Source organism: Chaetodon auriga, chromosome 19 (assembly GCF_051107435.1).
Source record: "Chaetodon auriga isolate fChaAug3 chromosome 19, fChaAug3.hap1, whole genome shotgun sequence".
NCBI classification, from domain to species: Eukaryota; Metazoa; Chordata; class Actinopteri; order Chaetodontiformes; family Chaetodontidae; genus Chaetodon; species Chaetodon auriga.
This window is the reverse complement of record NC_135092.1, coordinates 1,198,252-1,222,229: the sequence shown is the minus strand read 5'-3', so window position 1 is coordinate 1,222,229 and position 23,978 is coordinate 1,198,252. Positions and strand designations below refer to the sequence as shown.

The following is a 23,978-nucleotide window of genomic DNA, read 5'->3' as shown; positions in this document are numbered from 1 at the left end:
GGAATTTGACCGTCACAAGGAGGAACGCAATATGGGGGGCAGTCTGTGAGAAGGTTAATGCCATGGGGACTCCTCCTTGTGACTGGATCCAAATCAGCTCCTACTTCACGGAGAAGCTCCAAAATGGCATCGCCGGATAACCGATATGTCTCTATTATTTTTTCTTCGGGCATTCCAAAAAGAGTGACACGATCAGAAAAGATGCGTTCTCTCCGTTGCCTATCCTGCCTACGCCGCCTCCTCGCAACAATGACCGCAGCCATCTGTGCGCACGGCTGTGCCAGGTAGCCTAAGACATGATGTTCAAACATGCTAAATATGGACGCAAAAATAATCAGCGCAATTAGTTTCAGGTTTGGTAAATCACATTGTATGTGCAAAATGATTCTATTTGCATCTACTCCCAATATTTTTGCGCGTTCTGGCTGGCACGCGTATATTGCATATTCATGAAGGCAGAAGCGCAAAACGAGTAGCGCGTGTTATTTTGCCCGATTGACAGACACAATCCTCGGTGCGCCCGGTTGGTAGATCAGCATCATCATCTCTTTGCGTGTGCTGTCGCTTTTGCGCACGTTTTTACGCACGCAAAGCTTTAGTAAACCAGGCCCTTTGAGTTTTGATAATTTTTTGGTACAGTTTCTAGTGAGTTTGCTCCTGGACACTTTCTGTTTTTCTGCCTCCTGAGTGAGTTATCGCCCTTGTGGTGTTTTTGTGTTTTCCCGTTATTTTGCTACTTTTCCCGCAGTGGTGTTTTTTGATTTTCTGTTCACCAATAAACGCCTTTTGTTATGACTCTGCAACTGGGCCCAGGCTCTTCCTGTCTGAACGTAACATAATTCACCAAATATAATCTGCCTTTCCTTGATTCTTTGTTCTATTAGTTAGTTATGCTATAAGTTATCATATATGTTAGTATGAATATTGAAGAATGTTGTCATTATTCATCAAAAGGTGTCTGATGCATGTTGTGAACGATGTTGAAATGTCATTGAAAAATTGATCATTTAAAATATATGTGATTGACCATAGTGAGAAGCAGATAAGTCTATCGCACACAATCATTAGTTAATGTTTTGTCTCTATAAGATGAAATCACAGCGTTCACCTGTTAATCATTCTACATGCACGAATGTCTGTTTGTCACAAGACACGCCCCGGGGTGCCGAAATTATACGCCCTGCAACGTGCATCAATCGTTTATTTCTTCACTTCACTTTTTCTTTGTACTTCTTCCACTTCTCTTTTGTCTTCGTTACACGTCCTATTGGACGTCTTCTTTGTCTGTCTCTCGTCTCACTTCTTTGCTCGAGACCAGTCTTTACTTCGGCATTTTAGTTTTTGTTTAGTTTTTGTAACTTGTCATTTGTCTTTTGCTCGCCTTGGCGTGTTATTTTGATTTTTTGTCTATACTTTTCCTCGCCGCATTAAACCGCATAACTTTTTCAGAGTTAAAGCCGAACTCTTCTTTACTTTAACCATTAAAGCCGAATCACGTAAGAGGATTTTTAGAGATACTTTTGCCAGTCCATCGGAAGTGTTTCAACTTTATTTTTAATCAAAACGTTTTTGCCATACACCTGTCAATCTCTTTGGACCGAACTCTTGCAGCTTGCCTTAATCCATCTGTCTAGGTCAAATAGCAGCTGAAAGAGCCACTCCTCATCTGTTGCCGACACCGGAGGCCTTCCAGCTCCCAAACATCCCTGTCCAATATCGGCTCTCAAGAGCAGTTCGACTGGTTTGCCCATTGGACCGCAGCGCATATCGGAGCCATGAACGACAGCCTGGGCCCCTCCATTTCAGTTCGGGACCGACCACCATTGGAGTGCTGCTGGCACAAAAGTAGGCATATTCCACGCTGCTTTGAACAAAGAGTTGTCAGTGTCGTAGGCAATAATAATAATCTCAATTTTCATTAGACTCGCTTAGTCATTCATTCAAGAAATAAACACGACATTCGCATCCTCATTTTTCCTTAAAGCTACTTCTCACTATTGCCAAACTCATTCCTTTTATTATTTTACTGTTGCTTCTTTATCTATTTGTTTGTGTTTCATCATATAACCCATATTATTTGTCGTATTATTCATTATTCATATCTATTCTCATTATTGTGTCAAATAAACAATACTTCTCACTTAAGTCATTTTCAGACGGTGTCCTTTTGAGCTGGAAACAGACATTCACTGTATCAAGAATTTACATTTCAGATGATGAGATTGATCTGTTAATTCATTAATTATTATTAAATCAGCATTTAAAGAAAAGAATAAATAAAATCCTTCTGAGCTGAGGAAGGTTGGTGCCCCTTTTCATATTAACGAGTGCAAACATTAGACCCATGGGTTTAGTGGCTTGATTCCCCTACACACTATATGCATCCTTTGCACAAGCATACAGAAGGTCCAGTGTGGTGTTGTCTCTGGTGGGGCAGTTAATAAATTGGTGGAATGTTGGCAGTTTAGTTCAAAGTGTTGTGATTAAAGTCCCCAGTAATGACTACAAACATGTTTGACTGCCATGTTTGCAGCTCCGCTACAGTGGAGTGGGTGGAAATAGTGATCACAATGGCGCATGTGGACTCACAAAAAACTGTAGGCACAGCTACCAGAATATGACGGAGCTACTTTAACATCCAGCTACCTAATACAGCACCATCTTGCATATTAAACAAATAGAAATTAGAAGAAATAAAAACTTAACGGCCCACAACACCCACAAAGGTGTTTTTTTAATTACTCTGGCTAATTCCCAGTCAACATTTTTATGTGGCGCCCATGTGGCTAATAAGTGGGCTGAAAAACAGGCCCCATATGGGATTGTCCAATGGGTATCATATGGTATTGTCTGCGGGTTCCATGGTGGCCCCATACCAAGTGCCCATGTGGGTTTCATGCAGGGTTAGACTAGGTGTTAAGTGGGCCCCAACTGGGCAACATATGCAGGACCCATCTTGGTTCCAGATTTTAAGTTTTATGTGGATACTACATGGGAAAAACACAGGCTGAAATATGGGTTGCAAGTGGGTTTGTCAACAAGTTCTATAATGGGCCCATTTCAATTTAATCCAATGAATTCCAAGCAGGTTTACACTGGGAGTTAGGAAAGGCCCAGCTGTTGGCCCCATGTAGATTGCACAAAATTAGGTGTCACACTGGACAGTAGATGTATACATTTACGTAGAAGGTATAACTAAAACCCCATCTAGTAAATTCTAGTGCAAAGTAGATGTTGTACACTCTGTCAAAAATAAATTCACATGAAAAGAGTGTTTGTGTCTATTCCATGGGTCTAGTGTGAGTGCAGGTTTTCATTGGAACCAAGCAGGAGAAAACCAGACTTTACAATCACAGTGGATTGGTCATATCAGGTCTGCTCTTAATTGGTGGGAATGAAAACCTGCAGTCACACTAGCCCCGTCAAATAGACTAACATTTTTTCTTGTAAATTTATCACATCTACCAACCATTTGTGGGCTGTTTTGCCCATCCCTGATCTATGGTACCCCACTGACAACAATAAAAGTATGATGCATTGCTCCCTAATTCACAGACAAACTATTATTAGCCAGCCAATTTCCTCTTAGGTCCACCACCTGATCTGCCTGCTCCACAGCGCCGAGGCTCATGAAAGGCTGCTGCACTCTAGCTCCTGCTCTTTGTCGTTGAACTGCCATAGCAGTAATCCATTTCACTAAAATGCACAGAGATCACAGACAGAGCCAGTGTTTCACATAGATTTTTCATTAAACTGTGGTTATGAGGGATCTAGTTACAGAAACCACTAAACGTGCAGGAGTTGGCTGAATGGCATAGCACGAGGTCTCTAACATCCTAATGATAAGGGATGATGAAAAGATTTGTTTTTAAATAATCTGTGCACACTAACATTGCACTGTATTTGGAAAGTTTATGTTGGAAAATCACAGTGAACACAGATGCATGTTTAATTTTATTTCAGAGAGTACGCTTAAACGAACAAATAAACAAAAATATTAAATCTAAATGAATCCAGCTGATGGCCATCAACAGAACACTATCACTGGACAGTCTACTGATGCCGTTCTCTCCTTCCTCATCTTACAATTAAACACTCGCACAATGAATGAAACTGAGAGCAGGGAAAGATTGACTGTCCACCATCATTTTTTAAACAATTTTACAGCATATAGATATAAACACATATAGATATAAAGAAATCTAGTCTAGAAATAGAAGAATGGGAAAGGGTTCTCATTTTGTGTGGATTTGTCTTTGTAATTATGTCCGATGCATTCACACACATTACTGGTAAGACTATAATTCATCTCAACACCTTGGTAGCTAAATTAAGCTGTTAAGTAATGGCACTCTAAGAAATAAAAGCTAATGAAAAGGGCTGGGAAATTTAAAGATATAATGTCGTCATCAAGATACGAGACAATATACACACACACACACGTATATATATATATATAAAATCCCTTTCTCGCCCCGCCTGGGGCAGTATTGTTCCTCCTTCAAGCTCGGGTCCTCTACCAGAGGCCTGGGAGATTGAGGGTTCTGTTCAGGATCTTGGCTGTTCCCAGGAGTGCGCTCTTCAGGACAGAGACCTCAGATGTTCTTCCTGGTATCTGCTGGAGCCACTCCGAGCGCCCTGATCACTACTGGGACCTTTTGCCTTTATGCCCCACATCTTCTCCAACTCCTCCTTGAGACCCTGGTATTTCTCCAGCTTCTCTTGCTCTTTCTTCCTGATGTTACTGGCACTTGGGATGGCTACATCCACCACTGTGAGTGTCTTCTGTTCTTTGTCTACCACTACTATGTCTGGTTGGTTCACCATCACCAGTTTGTCTGTCTGGAACTGGAAGTCCCACAGGATCTTGGCCCAGTTGTTCTGGATCACCTTTGGAGGCGTCTTCCACCTTGATCCTGGGACCTCCAGCCCATACTCGGTACAGATGTTCCTGTGTACGATGCTAGCCACCTGGTTATGACGCTCCATGTATGCCTTCCCTGCCAGCATCTTACACCCCGCTGTGATGTGTTGGATTGTCTCAGGGGCATCTTTGCACAGCCTGCACTTGGGGTCTTGTCTGCTGTGGTAGATCCCAGCCTCTATTGACTTTGTGTTCAAGGCTTGCTCTTGTGTGGCCATGATCAGTGCCTCTGTGCTGTCTTTCAGCCAGGAGTGGCCCTAAATTCCCCTGCCCCCTCACACCTCCCCACTATCCACAACCCCCCTCTGCCCAAGTTTTCTCCCTCCAACCCTCAACCCTCCCTGGTGATTCCTCCCATGGACTCAACTTCCACACACCCCACCTTCCCCCACAGCACCCCTTCCACCAGCACCATCCCCTGCCTGACTACGAGCCAGGTAAGGAGACAGCTGGAGATGCTACACCTGAGCAAGGCTGCTGGCCCTGACGGCATTAGTTCCAGAGTCCTGAGGACTTGTGCCAGCCAGCTTTGCGTGATCCAGGGTCACCTCTTCATCCTGAGCCTGCAGAGTCCTGGTGCTGTGGAAGACGTCCTGTTCCAAACAAGAAATCTCCATCTGGCCCCAGGGACGACCGACCCGTTGCCCATACATCGCTCATGATGAAGGTGCTGGAGAGGCTGGTCCTGGCCCACGTCGGACCACAGGTGAAATCATCACTGGACCCTGTACAGTTTGCCTACCAGCACCATCTGGGTGTGGATGACACCATCAAACACCTGCTGCAGCATGCTCACTCCCACCTGGATTGTAGTGGCAGCACTGTGAAGATCACTTTCTTTGATTTCTCCAGTGCATTTAATACCATTCAGCCGCTGCTCCTGGGAGAGAAGCTGTGAGTAATGGGAGTCGACGCGCCCACAACCTCCTGGATTACTGACTACCTGACAGACAGACCAGAGTTTGTCCGACTGGGCAACATTCTGTCTCAGACCATAGAAAGTAGTACAGGAGCGCCACAGGCGACTGTTTTGTCTCCTTTTACCTTCACCTTGTACACCTTAGACCTCAGAGTAATTCTTCATCGTTCCACCTACAGAAGTTTAAGTTAGGGTGTATAAAGGATGGACGACAGGAGGAATACAGAGCAGTAGTGGACGATTTTGTGGAATGGTCTGGTAGAAATCATGTGCTGCTTAACATGGCCAAGACCAAGGAGATGGTAACTGATTTTAGAAGGAACAGGAAGGACGACCAGAAATCAGAAATCAGAAATCAGAAAAAGCTTTATTGCCAAGAATGCTTTTACACATACGAGGAATTTTTTCTGGTGAAATTGGTGCATGACACATCTACTAAAATATGACACATCTACTAAAATAAGAGCATAAAAAATAACAATTTAAATAAAACAAAACAACGTGCACCAACACACCGAGGCAGCCGTCCGCGGCGCCATCTTGACTGTGTGGTAGACCACACAATCACTGTGTATTCTGAGGGAGAATGTCACAGTGGTGGAGGATTACAAATATCTCGGAGTGCACCTCGACAACAGACTGAACTGGAAAACCAACATCAACACTGTTTACAAGAAGGGGATGAGCAGACTCTATTTCCTGAGGAAGCTCAGATCTTGCAATGTGTGCAGCAAGATATTGGAGATCTTCTATTAATCTGTTGTTGCCAGTGTACTCTTCTTTGTTGCAGTGTGCTGGGGGAGCAGCATCAGAGCCAGCAACACCAACAGACTGAACAAACTGATCAGGAAGAGTGGCTCCATTATTGGCTGCAAACTAGACATTTCTGAGGAGGTGGTAGTGAGGAGGACACTAGACAGACTGTTATTCATCATGGATAACCCTGAACATCCTCTTCGACACCTCATGGACAGACAGCGGAGCTCCTTCTCCAGTAGACTGCCCCAGTTTCGCAGTCACAAGGACCACTTCGGGAAATCATTCCTGTCACGAGCCATCACACTGTACAATAGTAACTTAAACATTTGTGCATTATAATGCATATTATATAACTATATATTTAGTTATACTTAGGTATATTTTTATTTTTAACAAACTGTTATTCCTGTTTATATTTTTGTTACTTTTTTCTTACTTTTTCAAACAATTGTTGTATGCATTCTATGTTTGTCTGTTTAATTGCTACTGCAATAAAATAATTTCACAAATTGGGATCAATAAAGAAGCATTCTAAAGTCTTCTTGTAACCCAGGTTACCAGGCCTTATTAACAGTCCGGTTCAAGCAGTCCATTAAACCAATAAATTAATAAATTCATATTTTCTATGGGCGGCACGGTGGCGCAGCAGGTAGTGCGCGTGCCTCACAGCGAGAAGGTTGCTGGTTCGAACCCTGGGTCTGTGTGAAGTTTGCATGTTCTTCCCGTGCATGCGTGGGTTCTCTCCGGGCACTCCGGCTTCCTCCCACTGACCAAAAACATGCTCGTTAGGTTAATTGGTCTCTAAATTGTCCGTAGGTGTGAGTGTGAGTGTGTGAGTTGTCTGTCTGTGTGTGTGTGTATGTAGCCCTGCAATCGGCTGGCGACCGGTTCAGGGTGTACCCTGCCTCTCGCCCATTGCTAGCTGGGATAGGCTCCAGCCCCCCGCAACCCCGAAATGGGATGCGCGGGTAAAGAAGATGAATGAATGAATGAATATTTTCTTTTCCCATGTGACAGATAAAAAAAACAATCTTGCATAAAATTAATAAATAGGATTTATGGTTAAAAATCATAAATATGTTAATAATTAGATTAAAAATATCAACACACACAAGTTCATTTATCTGCTTTTTATTTCATTTCAAGTGTGGCAAAAGTGCCGTACTCAAAGTGTAAAAGATTCGGGTGACATGAGGAGTTCGCGTGATAGCGTAACCAATCAGACGCCACCAGGGCGTATGTGCCTGGGTGTTCCCGTTTTTTTCTCTTTCTCTGCCGGACCGTCTCCGAAGCAGCGGTGTGCTAGCCTCCCGCGGTAGACTATGCTGATTTTTTTGTCCGATAGAGCCAGATATTGTAAGTCACTTTTATTGTCAGAGCAGAGAGCGGAGCTTTTCCTTTCTGCCACGGGTAGATGAGCGGATCGTGTGTTTGCAACAGAAGCGGAGAAGAACGTGAGTTGTGTTAATTAGCATTCGGCGCTAATTCTGCGCTAGCTCCAGCGCTAGCTCCAGTCATTAGCCACATCCATTGCTAAATTATAAGGTGTCATGAAAATGCCAGGCTGAATATCCCGTTGAGGTTCTTTATTAGAAAGTCAAGCACACACTTACAGACACATGCTTCTAACCTAGCATCTTCACGAACTCATAACTCATAAATTCCCAGAAGCCTCCGCTTCACGTAATGACGTCACCAATATTATGCGTATGATAACTGATAAACATTACATCGCATCACATCTCCCCCCTTAGTTAAGTAAATCATTGCCACAATATCAATCCCTTGTTTATAACTAAAAATTCACAGCCAAGGTTACTTTCAAATAAACCTGTAATAAAGCAGAACATGACTGGCGGTTATTATCTCATATAATTGTTACTGTAATTCTTACTTGCTTCCTTTAGGTACCATTAAACAAATGAACTCAATGTTTAACTCATTAACTTTAACTCGAGTATTATTACATGTTATGCATCAACATAATGCAACATAAAATGCAACATTTCAGATCATTTTACATTCTTGTCACATTTTTTTTTTTTTTTTTTTCCCGTTGACCACCTTCAGTTCTATTTAGGCACATAGTCCTTGAACCAGACAGGAGGGTTAGTAACTCTCCCAGATGATCTTTTGGGGGTGGGAGGAGGTGGGCTTTGAACCACCGTGGGACCAGGAGTGACAGGCCCCATGGCAGGAAGGGGAGGGGAGCCCGGGTCACAGGAACTGGCATGGCTCTGGTCACTAGTCTCTGGTGCAGTGACCTGTTCTGATGACCCCGGCACTTCCTGGATGTGTCTCCGGTTCCGACGGGTGAGTGTCCCTTGGTCGGTTTGGACGTAGTAGGACCTGGGCTCAGGTGCCTGCGCGATGACTTTTGCTGGAGTCTTCCAGCCTTTTTCTCCGTCCAACTTGATGCTGACCTGTTGACCTGACTGTAGTATAGGTAAGGGCCGTGACGAGTGCTGTCTGTTGTAGAAGAAACGATAGCCACTTTTGGCTTGTTGGTCTTTGCTCTTCACTGCGTTGTAGTCAACAGGACTCGGAGCCAGCTGTGCAGGTAGGACGGGAACGGTCGTCCTGATCTGTCGTCCGATGGCGAGTTGAGCTGGACTCTGACCTGTTGCAGTGATTGGAGTAGCCCTGTAGCTCATAAGGGCTAGGTGAGGGTCTGGCTGCCGCAGGATACGCTTTGCTGTGGCAACGCTCCACTCTGCTGCCCCATTGGCTTGTGGATAATGGGGACTGGATGTTGTGTGTTTGAAGTTGTACTGTTCACTGAATGCTTTAAAGTCAGCTGAAGTGAACTGGGTACCATTATCTGATACCAGCTCCAGAGGGATGCCCCACCTGACGAACATGCTTTTCAGGCGAGCAATCACTTGCTGGCTGGTGGTGTTAGTCAGCTGTGCAATTTCAATGTCACGGGAGTAATAGTCCACAACCATGAGGTACTGTTTGCCGTCTTGTTCACAGAGGTCAGCGGCAATTCTTTGCCATGGACCACCTGGCAGGGGCGTGGTCATCAGTGGCTCACGCCTCTGCGTAGGCTTGTTCTTTAGGCAAAATCCACAGGTTTTCACCATTTCAGTGATGGCACTGCCGATCCCTGGCCACCACACAGACATGCTGGCCCTTCTGCGACACTTAGTGAGCCCCTGATGCCCTGTGTGTAGCTGGGACAGTGTGTCAGCTTGCATTGAGCGAGGAATGACTATTCTGTCATCGTACAAGAGAAGTCCTTCTGCTACTGACAAGTGTGCCCTGGCAGCATGAAACTTGTGTAGTGTGTGTGGAATGTGTGCTTTCTCACCTGGCCAGCCGGCTCTGGTGTAGTGGATGACAGTCTGTAGATCAGAGTCCTGGCCTGTGGCTACCCTTATCACATCCAGTCTGTCTCCTGTTATCGGTCTTGTTCCGATCACGGCTTGTACGTAGGCCTTTACTTCGTGCTCTGTGCCAGATGCGTCTCTGTCTGGCAGAGGATTGCGTGACAGCGTGTCTGCCACGACGAGTTGCTTTCCTGGGACGTGCACGGCTTCTGCATTGAACTTCATAAGATGCATCAGCAGTCGCTGACATCTCACAGGTGCCTTGTCGAGGTCGTATGAGTTTATGAGAGGGACAAGCGGCTTGTGATCAGTTTGCAAACCGAACTTCTCCATGCCCTGCAGATACCTGGTAAACTGCTCACATGCCCACACGCTGGCGAGGCACTCTTTCTCGATCTGAGAATACCGTCGCTCCGCTTCCGTCAATGTCCTGGAACAGAATGCCACTGGTCTGAGGCCGTCTCCCTGCTCTTGTAGCAACGCAGCCCCCAGACCGAAACTGCTGGCATCAGCACTCACCACGGTTGGTCTGGTGGCGTTGTAGTACGCCAGCACTGGCGCTGAGGTCAGCATTTGCTTCACCTCCTTGAACGCTTGCTCCTGTGCCTCTCCCCAAACCCATGCCGTGTCCTTTTTCAGCAGGCTGTTGATGGGGTGCATGACAGATGAGAGGTCAGGGAAGAATTTCCCCAAGTAGTTGATCATTCCGATGGTCTGGCATAACTCTGTCAGGTTGGTGGGACTCGGTAGCTCTGTTATTGCTCTGACTTTGCTCGTGTCCGGTCCGATGCCCTCTTTCCCTATCACATGACCGAAGTACAGGATCTCAGATTTTGCAAATTGGCACTTACTCCGGTTGAGCTTCAGGCCAGACGCTCTGATGGTCTCCAGCACTTTGCGAAGATTCTTGTCGTGGTCCTCTCTGTCCTTGCCGAATATCAGGATGTCATCCATGACCACCACGGTGCCCTCATGGTCTCTCAGGAGAGCACTCATCTTCTGCTGGAAAATTTCCGGGGCCGACGTTATGCCAAACGGCAGCCTCCGGTAGCAGAAGCGACCCACCGGCGTGATGAACGTCGTGAGCCTCCTGCTGTTGGCATCGAGTGGTATTTGCCAAAATCCACTGGAAGCGTCGACAGTGGAAAACACAGTAGCGCCTGAGAGCTTTGGCCCTATGTCTTCCAGTGTGGGCAGGATAAATCGCTCACGCTTCACTGCCTTGTTTAGTTTTTTTAAGTCCACACAGATTCTGGGCTTTTTGTTCTTTTTGATCACTGGCACCATGGGGGCACACCAGTCAGTGGCTTCATGCACCTCCTCTATGATGCCCAAGGATTGCATGCGCTTCAACTCCTCTTCCACTTGAGGCAGGATCGGGAAGGGGATGCAGCGCGGTGTGGCGACACTGTAAGGAGTGGCATCGGGCTGGAGCTCAATTTTCACAGGTTCACATTTCAAAAGTCCCATGTCTCCAAAAACATCACCAAAAGTTTCAATTCCATCCACTCTGCGAATGAGCCCCATTTCTATAGCTATTCTCCTACCCAGCAGGTTGGTAGTGAATGGGCCCCTCATCACATAAATCCAAAATTGGTGATTCACACCACGTTTCTCAGTCTCTGCTAAGAATTTGCCTTTGCAGTCGAGCTTTCCACCAGGGCTAGTGAAAACAGCATTTGTTTCTTTCAAAACTGGGCGCTGGGGCAGGCTGAGGAATGTCTGCTCTGAAATCACTGTGATATCTGCGCCTGAGTCTATCCTAAATTGCACAGTGGTCCCTTTAATTTGCAGATCCGTAAGCCACTTGTCTTCGTCGACTTCGGTGTTCTCAGTAATGGCTCCTAAGAACCAAGAGCTGCCCTCATCACTGTCACTGTTACTGTTAGCTGCTGCCACTGCTCTGACTGCTTTTGATTTGCACATCGCTTCAAAGTGTCCCCTTTTACTGCATTTACGGCACTGCTTGCCGTTTGCTGGACATGCTCCGAACTCGTGCACTCTGCCACATCTCGAACATCCGTTTCCCTGTTTCAGTTGGCCACTTTTAGCTTTAGCATTACTTTGTTTTCTCTCAGTTTGTTTAAACTGTTTAGGCTTTTGTATGATTGCACTTACTTCACTCTCTGGGGATCGGGCGGTGAGGCTTTGAGCCTTGATGAGCTCCGACTGTCGCGCCATGTTGATGGCTTTTTCCAGAGTCAATCCGGCTCGAGCTGCAATTTCTGAGACACCTCCATGTCCACTAATCCGATGACAATACGGTCCCGTATCTGTTCATCTTTCGTCGCACCGAAATCGCAGTACTCCCCCAGTTCATACAAATGTCTCACAAACGCCTCCACACTCTCCCCTTTCTGTTGCGAGTGCCTGTGGAAGCACGCACGCTCGTGGATAACATTCCGCTTGGGGACAAAGTGTTCATCAAACTTTTTCATGGTTTCCCCGTAATAATCCTCTACATCCTCAGGAAAAGTGAAGGTGCTGAATATGGGCTCCGATTCCTTACCCATGGCGTAGAGCAGTGCGTTTACTTGAATTTCGCCGTCCTCCTTGTCGAGCTTTGTAGCTATTCGGTAGCGAGAGAAGCGTTGTCTCCATACCGGCCATGTTGACGGTTGGGTGAAGTCAAACGACTCCGGCGCGCGAAACTTTGCCATTTCGTTGCTTCAATGTAATCCTTCTCCTCGCGGTCGATCACACAGTCACCGGGCCACTTCTGACACCATGTCATGAAAATGCCAGGCTGAATATCCCGTTGAGGTTCTTTATTAGAAAGTCAAGCACACACTTACAGACACGTGCTTCTAACCTAGCATCTTCACGAACTCATAACTCATAAATTCCCAGAAGCCTCCGCTTCACGTAATGACGTCACCAATATTATGTGTATGATAACTGATAAACATTACATCGCATCACATAAGGTTACACGTTACTGAACTCCCATGTCCCTGTCTCTTAAAAAGCGGGATCCTGGACTGATGAGAGCCGTGTATTCTGCCCTGTGCCCGGAGTGTGTGTGTGTATATGAACCGTGAGTCTCTGGTGAGTAACTTTTACTGAAGTTAGTCTGATAAATGGAGTGAATTGTGCTGTTCTGCTAATGTTAATATGGATCAGTGAGGCATTATTTTCATGAATGTAGTGGTTAAAAAAATAAAAAATGTTATGTTTTATATTACGGTGTTTTGTTTACATCTACCCTCATTCTGCGGGAAAAAAAAAAAAAAAAGATAAAAGAGGGAAAGAAATGTTCAGCCGTTTTGCCTCATGTTAGTACTGAGAAATGTGTTCAGTTCATTGAATTTCCAGTAAAAAGTGGTTAAAATAATTAAGAAGCTGTGTTACAAAGTATGTGTATAAAAATGTGTGTTTATATGTATTTATTTAAATTTAAAGGTATATTTTATTTATGTGAACGATACAGTAACCCTGTTTTTGGCCTTTATAGGCCGGGTCTTTCTTTTCCTTTCCCTTGTATGGATTCCTGTGTTGATCTGCAAGACATCTTCTTCTACTGGGGATTCTTCCTGTGTTTGTAAAGGTAGAACGGGACCTCAGTGGTTGTGGCGAGCCAACCCAAAAGACAGAGACTGGAATTTATACAGGGACTGATTTATTGAGGACTGTGGTTGATATCTCGTGTCTGAAGAGCTGAAAAGCTAAAATTGTTTTTTTATTTTTATTTTTCTACAACTTCATTTTTTTTCATTTAATAAAATACAACACACTTAAAAACTTACCTTTGATGTGTGTGAGGGTCTTTACTCGGTCACTCAATGCATTTGCTATTACACCCTTTCTCCTGTAGCGACCTAAACTTCTGACTACTGCTCCACATGGTAATTAATGCACTGATGAAATAAATATCTGTATCTGCCAGTCTTTTACCATTAGTAGTTAGAGCTGAGGCAGGTTACATTCTGGTCGGATGCTTTGGGCTGCATTCAGACGGACGTTGAGGACGGACGGACCGTCCTTGACCAAATGGGCCGGGCTGGGCCAAGCAAGGGAGAGTGTGAAGAGAAGGGACGCGTGGCCAATGGGCCAAACAGCAGGGATGGACGGACAGACTGTCCCTGCCCAAACAGGGCAGGGAAGCGAGGAAAAGCCCAGACGGAGGATTTCCGTTGAGGATGTTGAAGACATCTACATAATTGGAATTACGATAACAGGCTTTCTGCTGTTTGGAGTTAGCAACTTCCTGATCTATCGAAAAGTTCAGAAGATGTTGGCAGCACTTTTGGCAATCGAGAAGCTGCCCGTCATGACTGAGGGAATGTGCAGGGCTGTAAACACTCAGACTCAAGCGATATGTGAGCTTGGTCGCAAGCAGGAGGAGATTCTTGATCAAAATCACAGGCTGGATGCGATTCCCAAACTCCTTCGCAGGATGGATGCCAACTTGGAGAAGTTGTCAGCTCGGCTCGGCTGAAATTGGCCACCGAATTTGGATATATTTGAACAAAGCCACCCGGAGACTCAGAGAGACTCAAAGGCAGATGGAAAATTGCAGTGTCGGCCTGACCCAAAACAATTGTTGTCTTCATTGGCTCCCCAAGATAGCTGGCCTTCCCAAGGCCGGTATCTCTCCACTCTCCTGGATGTTATGCAGACAAGATGCACCGGCCCTACCCCCCCCCCCCCCCCCCCCCCCCCCACACACACACACACACACACACACACACACACACCCACACACACACACACACTCCTATGAACTTTGTTTCTGGATCAGAACTCTCCGAGGTCGTCTCCACGGCTACGGCTGAGTCTTCGTCAGTTATTGGACAGCAGAGACAATGGGTTGGGACTGAGTGGAGATGAAGTACACAGGCTTAAACATACGCACAAAGACACATATAACACGCACACCCCGTCCAACTCAACGCTTTCATGGCCCCCCACCCCCCTCCCTCCCTTGTCGCAGTGTAGCATGGAGGGTTTTTGCGAGGCGCCCAAATGTGGCTGTGTGCACGCCCCCCCAGTGTCTGTGCTGCAACATATGGAAATACAGTACAAGTGAAGGATTCTGAATCCATATTAGAAAAATGTGAATACAGATGTTGACATTATAGACCCTGTTGACTAACATAATGTTCAATTTTCTCAGTTGTTACAGGTATCTAGCCTATGAGTTTTGTGAGCTGGTGCTGGAGCTTCCTTGGGCAGAAGATTTGTGTAGTCATCCCATCATGCAGATACGTTGGGAATTTCCTGACACCTAGGGAAGATACGCCACCCCCCACGATTGAATCTTGACTCATAGCTGGCGATGACCTCCTCCTTGTCTGGATGCTCATATTGTGAAGACACGTCCAGCGGGATGTTTATCTTCAGAATCTCAGCTCTGTACGATGATGGGTCAACAACGATCTTCTCCATGATCATGTCCATCAAATCATCAATATAACCTGAGCAATACATAGACACACAGGAAAAAGGGAATCATTAGTATCATTTATTAGATCATTCAACAACTGCAAATAAAGTGACATTTTGCACTTTGAATTTTGTAGTTTCTCAGGTATTTAAGTGTGTATTTTTTTTTTTTTTTGGTTTTATTGTGTTGAAAGTACCGAGTTGTGGTACTATGTGTCATGTACAATATAAATGTTTATTTTTGAGTGAAAAAAAAAAGAAGTTAACACTTACAAATGTGGCCTCAGTCTTCACTGGTTTGGCTCTGCACTCTCCCTTCCTGGACTTTGGAAAGCTCAGTTTGAAAAGAGGATCCCCTGATGATGTGGTGGCTTGTCCTCTATCAGCATTGTCGTTGTAATGCAGTGCATAACAACAGTAGTCCTTGCAGGGCACAGTAGCCTGGACAGCTGTAACAACAGTATATTGTTATATGATATATATGAGAGTAAAACATGACAGCACTGTTACAGTGTAAATTCAAGCACTAAAGGCTGCAACAGCTCACTGCTACACTTGATCAACAGCAAGTAACTGTAATGATGCACTGTCCTATATAAAAAGAGACGTGACATCAACCTTATCTTACATGTATAGCTATACCAACAGTTGCATACAGCGTAAAAAGGATCACTCATAAATAAACTCCAAGAGAAAAAACGCTTGGAGTGTAAATTGTGCTGTGATGCAGCAGTCTCAACCATACACTCGTTTGCCCTGGGCTTTTCTAACATACTCCAGTTTAGAAAATGTTTCCAAATGCATTATTTTCTCAAATTCCCGAAGCTTAGACCCTGCGGAGCGTCTGTGTATGTATCGCTTGACCGATCGGGTCGCTGGGTTTGCATATGGAGGCCATGCTGATTGCTAACCAGGAGCTACCGGTTAGCGTTAGCTTGTGCTATGTGGCAAAGCACTTCTTGGTTAATTCGTGTAAAACTGCAAAATGAACACAGCTTAATATTTGTGAATGCTGGCATCTCCCTTGAACATGTATTAAATCATTTGCAAGATCAGAAACATGATGTGATGAACCAAAACCTACAGTAGCAGCGAGCTAGCCTGTGATGGCTGATCTCAATGGCAAAACCCACACGCTACAACATGCAAGAGTTTGCACTAATCTCCAAAAGAAACATACAGCTAATTATTTGTATACTTACATGTTCCTCGTCTGCACGTATTCCAGGCAAAGCTGGAAGTGAGCCCTCCTTTAGAGAAAGTCTCCCAGCTAATCCTGCCTCGTACTGACCGAGGTTGGAGAAACAGTCAGCCTCGAAGTGGTTAGCACACACCAGCAGGTTTTTGCCAACTGTACGGGGATGTTGCCTTCAAAAATTCAATTCACGCCGCTCTTCTGACATCTGCGGCTGGGAGCCGATGGAGCGATTTGTGCTCGTATTTACAACCACCAACAGAACACTGGGTGTGGCGGCTCGACATGATTCCTAACACGGTGCTTTCGATGGAGACATCTGTGACAAGGTAGCGTATCTGGTGGGTGGAGAAACACCAGAGAGAGGAGTAGGGGGTGGTGGCTGGTGGATGGGAGCATGCAAATGTGTGGGCTTGTTATGTAACAGTACCCCCCGAACTCGAAAGGCTCGTTTGGAAGGGTGCTTTCACAAATCCGTATCTCACTCAAAAAAGCACGGATGGTATTATTTCACACTTTGTATGCGTGTGGTAGCACCAGAGACACAAAATAACACCCCAAATCCCAGAAAAAGTGGGTTTTTCATAATATGGGACCTTTAAGATGTAGGTGGAGTGCTGAGTCTTGACCTGAGGTGTTGGCTCTCCCGTGTTGGGGCATGCGCTTGTGAAGCGGTTGCTTTGTTTCCCCAGTGTGCAAGTCTGTGCATTCCTTGCTACATTGCACTGCATAAACTACATTGATCTGCTTGTGTCTGGGTGTTTTGTCCTTTGGGTGGGCAAATCCCTGCCTCAAGGTATTGCTGGACTTGATGTGAACAGGGATTTGGTGTTTTCAGAAAATCCTTCTGAGTTTTTCAGATAGTCCTGCAATGTAAGGGATGACAATGTTGTTCCGTTAATGGTCCTTTTCTTCTCTTTTTGTTCTGTGTCTTATTGTAATCTTGATGAAGGTCCAGTTTGGGTAGCCACACATTCTGAGTGCTTCCCTGATGTGTTTCTGCTCCCTATCTGTAGCGTTAGGTCACTAGGAAGCAGCAGAGAGCAGAGACCAATCAGAGGAGACAGTACCAAGTACGCCAAGTTCGGACTTACGAACTTGGCAGTTCGGACCTAGCAAGTTCGACCTGGGAGTACAGTCTCTCCAGGACGGGAGGACGCAGGACAGTCATTCTGCAATAGGGACGGCAGCGTACTTGATGACGTCACCATCGCAGCTCGTCTGCCGGTTATCTCCGAAAACTTTGGAGCAAATTTCAAACTACGCGCTATCGTGATGAATCGACCACAGATTTTAAGTTTTAACATCCACTTTCTCACATAAAATAATCGTAAAACCACATTCCGTACTACTAAAACAGTAGTATTTCGAAACTTGTAACTTTACAGTTGTGAGTCCTCTCCACCGCCATCGGTGCTACGAAATGCATTCTGGGAATTCTGCCCCAAGTCCACACAAGTCACCACCCGATGCATCCTCGATAAAATGGGAGGGGCAAGAACACCTCCGGGTATTTGACTGTACTTGGCGAGATGCGGACTTTTGAATTGGAACAGTACTTGGGCTCAGACTGATGACGTTTCTCAAGTACACAAGAACACAAGTACAGAGAAGAACGCATATTGAGAAAGGCCCAGCGGCTGGAGGAGAGGCTGATTAATAGCAGGTGTGACTTTAGGAGCCACTCTCCTCAAATCCTTTGTGTGCTCTCGTGGCTGTGACTGTGACTGTGGACTCTCTGTTCTGTGGTAAGATGGACTTCTTAGGTTTTTAGCATTGTTTTATGATCAGGATAGTATTTTAATTGTTAGGGTAATGTAGGGGTGCATGCATGCACCCTGAGGTATTTGTATCACAATTATTTTAATTGTGGGTCTGTCATTTGTTCTTAGGACTGAAACCTTGACTGTCTTAAAGTACAGAGGTATGCAAAATATCAGCATTTAAAAATACTATATGTCCTGCAAACTAACAGTGCTTTCTTTGTTTTTAGGCACAGCATTGGCTGCCGTTTATTTTAGTTTATTATTTTATATTTTAGCCATATTGATTTTCTTGTTTTTATTATTTTAGATTTGAGTTTGCTAGTTTTAGGATTTTAACATTCTGTCTTCCTCTGTTTCTAGTGTTGCGGCTGGTGGGGTCCTCCATTCACTGGTGTGGTTAAGACGCTGGGAGTTCACTTTAGATGATGATATGGTTTGTGGTTGCATGTTGAATAAGTGTGGTGTTTTTGTTTGAAGTGTGTTGGGTTTATATTTCTTTTGGGTATTTAGTATACTCCCAGTGCCCTAGGCAGTGAGTGGTTGGCTTCCTAGCCGTGATATGACTGTCTGTCATCTTGTCCTTCATTGACTGTGTTTTTTAGAGTTTTACTTATTGTAAAATAAATGGCATATGATTGACCCACACTGACCATTGTGGCCTCCTTAACTGAAGCCCCTGTGTGCTAGACCAATCCTCAAGGTTACATATCCTTGCCTTCTGTCCTTGTCAGCACATTCTGAGCTTGATATTGTGGGTTTTTGATAACCCCCAGCTTGTGCTCCAGAGGGTGGTGAGAATCAAAGAGCAAATATTGATCGGTGTGCATGGGATGAACACCCTTCAAGTGGTACAACACACCGATGGAAATTTTGTCTTGATGGAAGAAAATGCAGAAAACATGTTTCAGGTGAAAGGTTCCAGATACTAAACAGAATGCTATGTCCACTGCTGAAAATAGTCCCTCACAAATGCAGCATTTCCTTCTGTTGGACAAACATTTGTTAAAAACTACAGTGGCCAGCTGTTTGTGTTTAAAATACAATCTTAGATTTATCAGGCAAACAGTTAAGGGTTGAATTCAAGCACTGACCCTCACAACCACCTGTTACCACAAAATATATACACAGATACTCACAGACAACTGCTCTTTAAATGTATAGCAGCATTTATTTAACTTAACCAAACTGATTTTTTCTCATTCTGCTGAGGAAACGAATCCCATGTCCAGTAGGTGCTCGAAAAAGTGAGTTCCATGCCAAGTGTGTTTCATTCCTTGGTTTTCTCAGTCAGGGAGGCAGCCTTAAAGCTGACCCAGAAGAAGTGAGGGTGGTGGAGCAGTGGCCTGTCCTGGAGACCCATAAGAAGTTGCAGCATTTTTGAGGGTTTGCAAACTTCTATTGGGAGTTCATCCGGGACTACAGTAAGATTGTTGACTAAGCTAACATCTTCTAAGGTGAAGTTTAGCTGGTCAGCTGAGGCAGGCGACTTTCAACAAGTTGAAGGAGCTCTTCACCATGGCTCCAGTGCTTGTGGAGCCTGATCTGAGTAAACAATTGATTGTTGAAGTGGATGCTTGAGATACTGGGGTGGGGGCTATCCTGTCTCAAAATGTGGGTCCAGAGAACCGCTTGCACCCTTGTGCTTTTTTCTCTTGTCGTCTTTCTGCAGCGAGAACACATTTAGGCAAACAGGTTCTAAACCTGGATGATTGATCATGCATGGAGGCCTTTTATCCAGCTGTTGCAGCTGGTATGTTATCTGTAATCATACACTGTTGTCATAAGTGTAGGTAAAGAGAATGTTACCTCGGCACCTCCTGGCAGCATATGCTCTCAGGCTCTGACTGCATTGTTGTGTGTCTTTTGCTTGGACAGCTCCCCCAGTTGCAGTTGAATGAGTTTGCTTATCATTTGTTTGCTTTGTTCCTCTGCTTCTCTTTGCTCCTTTCTATGTTGTGTAACATGGTGCACTCTGTCATCAGTAAACAGTGCCCATCCATCCATCCATCCATTCCCACCCGCTTATCCGGGGCCGGGTCGCGGGGGCAGCAGTCTGAGCAGGGACACCCAAACTTCCCTCTCCCCGGACACTTCCTGCAGCTCCTCCGGGGGGACCCCGAGGCGTTCCCAGGCCAGCCGAGCGACATAGTCACTCCAGCGTGTCCTGGGTCTTCCCCCGGGGCCTCCTCCCGGTGGGGCATGCCTGGAACACCTCCCTAGGGAGGCGTCCAGGGGGCATCCGGTACAGATGCCCGAGCCACCTCAGCTGACTCCTCTCGATGTGGAGGAGCAGCGACTCTACTCTGAGCTCCTCCCGGGTGACAGAGCTCCTCACCCTATCTCTAAGGGAGTGCCCCGCCACCCTGCGGAGGAAACTCATTTCAGCCGCTTGTATCCGGGACCTCGTTCTTTCAGTCATGACCCAAAGTTCATGACCATAGGTGAGGGTAGGAACGTAGATTGACCGGTAAATCGAGAGCTTCGCCTTTCGGCTCAGCTCCTTCTTTACCACGACGGACCGATACAGCGACCGCATTACTGCTGCCGCTGCACCGATCCGCCTGTCAATCTCACGCTCCATTCTTCCCTCACTCGTGAACAAGATCCCAAGATACTTAAACTCCTCCACTTGAGGCAGGATCTCTCCCCCAACCCAGAGGGAGCAAGCCACCTTTTTCCGGTCGAGAACCATGGCCTCGGACTTGGAGGTGCTGCCTCTCATCCCAGCTGCTTCACACTCGGCTGCGAACCGTCCCAGTGCACGCTGAAGGTCCTGGCTCGATGGAGCCAACAAGACAACATCATCCGCAAAAAGCAGAGACGAAATCTGCCGGCTCCCGAACCGAACCCCCTCTGGTCCCTGGCTGCGCCTAGAAATTCTGTCCATAAAAATAATGAACAGAACCGGTGACAAAGGGCAGCCCTGGCGGAGTCCAACATGCACCGGGAACAGGTCCGACTTACTGCCGGCAATGCGGACCAAGCTCCTGCTCCGGTTGTACAGGGACTGCACAGCCCTCAGCAGAGGGCCTGCAACCCCATACTCCCGGAGCACCTCCCACAGAATGACGCGAGGGACACGGTCGAATGCCTTCTCCAAGTCCACAAAACACATGTGGACTGGTTGGGCAAACTCCCATGAACCCTCAAGCACCCTGTGGAGGGTATAGAGCTGGTCCAGTGTTCCACGGCCGGGACGAAAACCGCATTGTTCCTCCTGAATCCGAGGTTCGACTATCGGCCGGATTCTCCTCTCCAGTACCCTGGAATAGACTTTCCCAGGGAGGCTGAGGAGTGTGATCCCCCGATAGTTGGAACACACCCTCCGGTCCCCCTTTTTAAACAGAGGGACCACCACCCCGGTCTGCCAGTCCAAGGGCACCGTCCCCGACTGCCATGCGATGTTGCAGAGGCATGTCAACCAGGACAGCCCTGCAACATCCAGTGACTTGAGGTACTCAGGGCGGATCTCGTCCACCCCCGGAGTTTTGCCACCGAGGAGCTTGCAGACTACCTCAGTGACTTCAGCCTGGGTGATGGACGAATCGACCTCCAAGTCCCCAGTCTCTGCTTCCTCTGCAGAAGACATGACAGTGGGATTGAGGAGATCCTCGAAGTATTCCTTCCACCGCCCGACAATATCCCCAGTCGAGGTCAGCAGCTCCCCACCTCCACTGTAAACAGTATTAATGGAGAGCTGCTTCCCCTCCTGAGGCGCCGGACGGTTTGCCAGAATTTCTTCGAGGCCGACCGGTAGTCCTCCTCCATGGCCTCCCCGAACTCCTCCCAGACCCGAGTTTTTGCTTCTACAACCGCCCGAGCTGCTGCCCGCTTAGCCTGCCGGTACCCGTCAGCTGCCTCAGGAGTCCTATGAGCCAACCAAGCCCGATAGGACTCCTTCTTCAGCTTGACGGCATCCCTTACTTCCGGTGTCCACCACCGGGTTCGGGGATTGCCGCCACGACAGGCACCGGCGACTTTACGGCCACAGCTATGGACGGCTGCATCAACAATGGAAGTGGAGAACATGGTCCATTCAGACTCAATGTCTCCAACCTCCCTCGGAATCTGGTCGAAGCTCTCCCGGAGGTGGGAGTTGAAGACCTCCCTGACAGCGGGTTCCGCCAGACGTTCCCAACAGACCCTCACAGTACGTTTGGGTCTGCCAAGTCTGTCCCGCTTCCTCCCCTGCCAGCGGATCCAACTCACCACCAGGTGGTGATCAGTTGACAGCTCAGCCCCTCTCTTCACCCGAGTGTCCAAGACATACCGCCGAAGGTCAGATGATACGACTACAAAGTCGATCATTGACCTCCGACCTAGGGTGTCCTGGTGCCACGTGCACTGATGGACACCCTTATGCTTGAACATGGTGTTCGTTATTGACAAACTATGACTAGCACAGAAGTCTAACAACAGAACACCACTCGGGTTCAGATCGGGGAGGCCGTTCCTCCCAATCACGCCCCTCCAGGTATCACTGTCGCTACCCACGTGGGCATTGAAGTCCCCCAGCAGAACGATGGAGTCCCCGGTTGGAGCACTTTCCAGTACCCCTCCCAAGGACTCCAAGAAGGCTGGGTACTCTGCACTGCTGTTTGGCCCATAGGCCGAAACAACAGTGAGTGACCTATCCCCGACCCGAAGGCGCAGGGAAGCGACCCTCTCGCTCAGCGGGGAGAACTCCAACACATGACGGCTGAGCTGGGGGGCTATAAGCAAGCCCACACCAGCTCGCCGCCTCTCACCGCGGGCAACTCCAGAGTAGAAGAGAGTCCAGCCTCTCTCAAGGAGTTGGGTTCCAGAGCCCGAACTGTGCGTGGAGGTGAGTCCGACTATCTCTAGTCGGTACCGCTCAACCTCCTGCACTAGCTCCGGCTCCTTCCCCCCCAGCGAGGTGACATTCCATGTCCCCATAGCCAGAGTCGTTGTCCAGGTTTTGGGTCGTCGGGGCCCCCGCCCACGACTGCCACCCAAAACACAAAGCACCGGCCCCTTCTGGTCCTTCCTGCGGGTGGTGGGCCTACGGGAAGAACAGTGCCCATTCCATCTTAATCAGCCCCACCATGCTGTCCATGCATTTCTACATTGGTTGTGGCATGCTTTTCTTGGCCATCAGTTTGAACAAGTTCTCTGTGATTGTGCTACCATGTAATGGGAGTCCTATTTCTTCCTTCCATCTACACTGCAATACATGTAGGATCATCTGCACACACTCATCTTCTTTAATTTTGTCTGGAAATTGCTGGTGAAGCCAGCTTGGATCCTGAATCCCCCAAAGCTGACATGATCAACTTCATGACCTGTCACTGCATGGACCAATCATGATTTGGTGAAGATCTCTTCCATTGGGTGCTTTCCTGCCATATGTATCAATAGTGTTTGATATCTCCCAATTTCAACCTGGTGCCAGTGATCCACTTTGATGTTCTCACAATCAGCATGCTAGTCTCACCATATTCACAAATGACCATGGCAATAAGCGTTGTTTACTCCTGATTTCTCTCTTCACTACTCAGTTTGTCTGTCATTGTCCCAACTGGGTTACAAACCTGGAGATCTGTCTGTTCCTAGTGTTTCTTTTTCCCTTCTCCCAGTATTACGTGTTGTCTGTCTGTTTTCCCCTGTCTGTCTAGCTGGGTGTGTCTCTACACCCAGCTAGACAGCTCTGGCTCCTCAGGTGCACACCTGATACGCA

At 46.8% G+C, this 23,978-nt stretch overlaps 1 protein-coding gene across 1 annotated transcript in view; it reads left to right on the top strand.

Annotated features, from left to right (window-relative positions):
- dcc (DCC netrin 1 receptor) overlaps nucleotides 1-15,129 on the top strand; it is a 388,720-nt gene extending 373,591 nt beyond the window's left edge. Inside the window, exon 29 of the mRNA XM_076757427.1 lies at nucleotides 15,051-15,129. Within this exon, the coding sequence (XP_076613542.1) occupies nucleotides 15,051-15,074 (24 nt within the window). The 3' untranslated portion in view covers nucleotides 15,075-15,129. The remainder of the gene's footprint in view (nucleotides 1-15,050) is intronic.
- The last annotated feature ends 8,849 nt before the right edge of the window (nucleotides 15,130-23,978 follow it).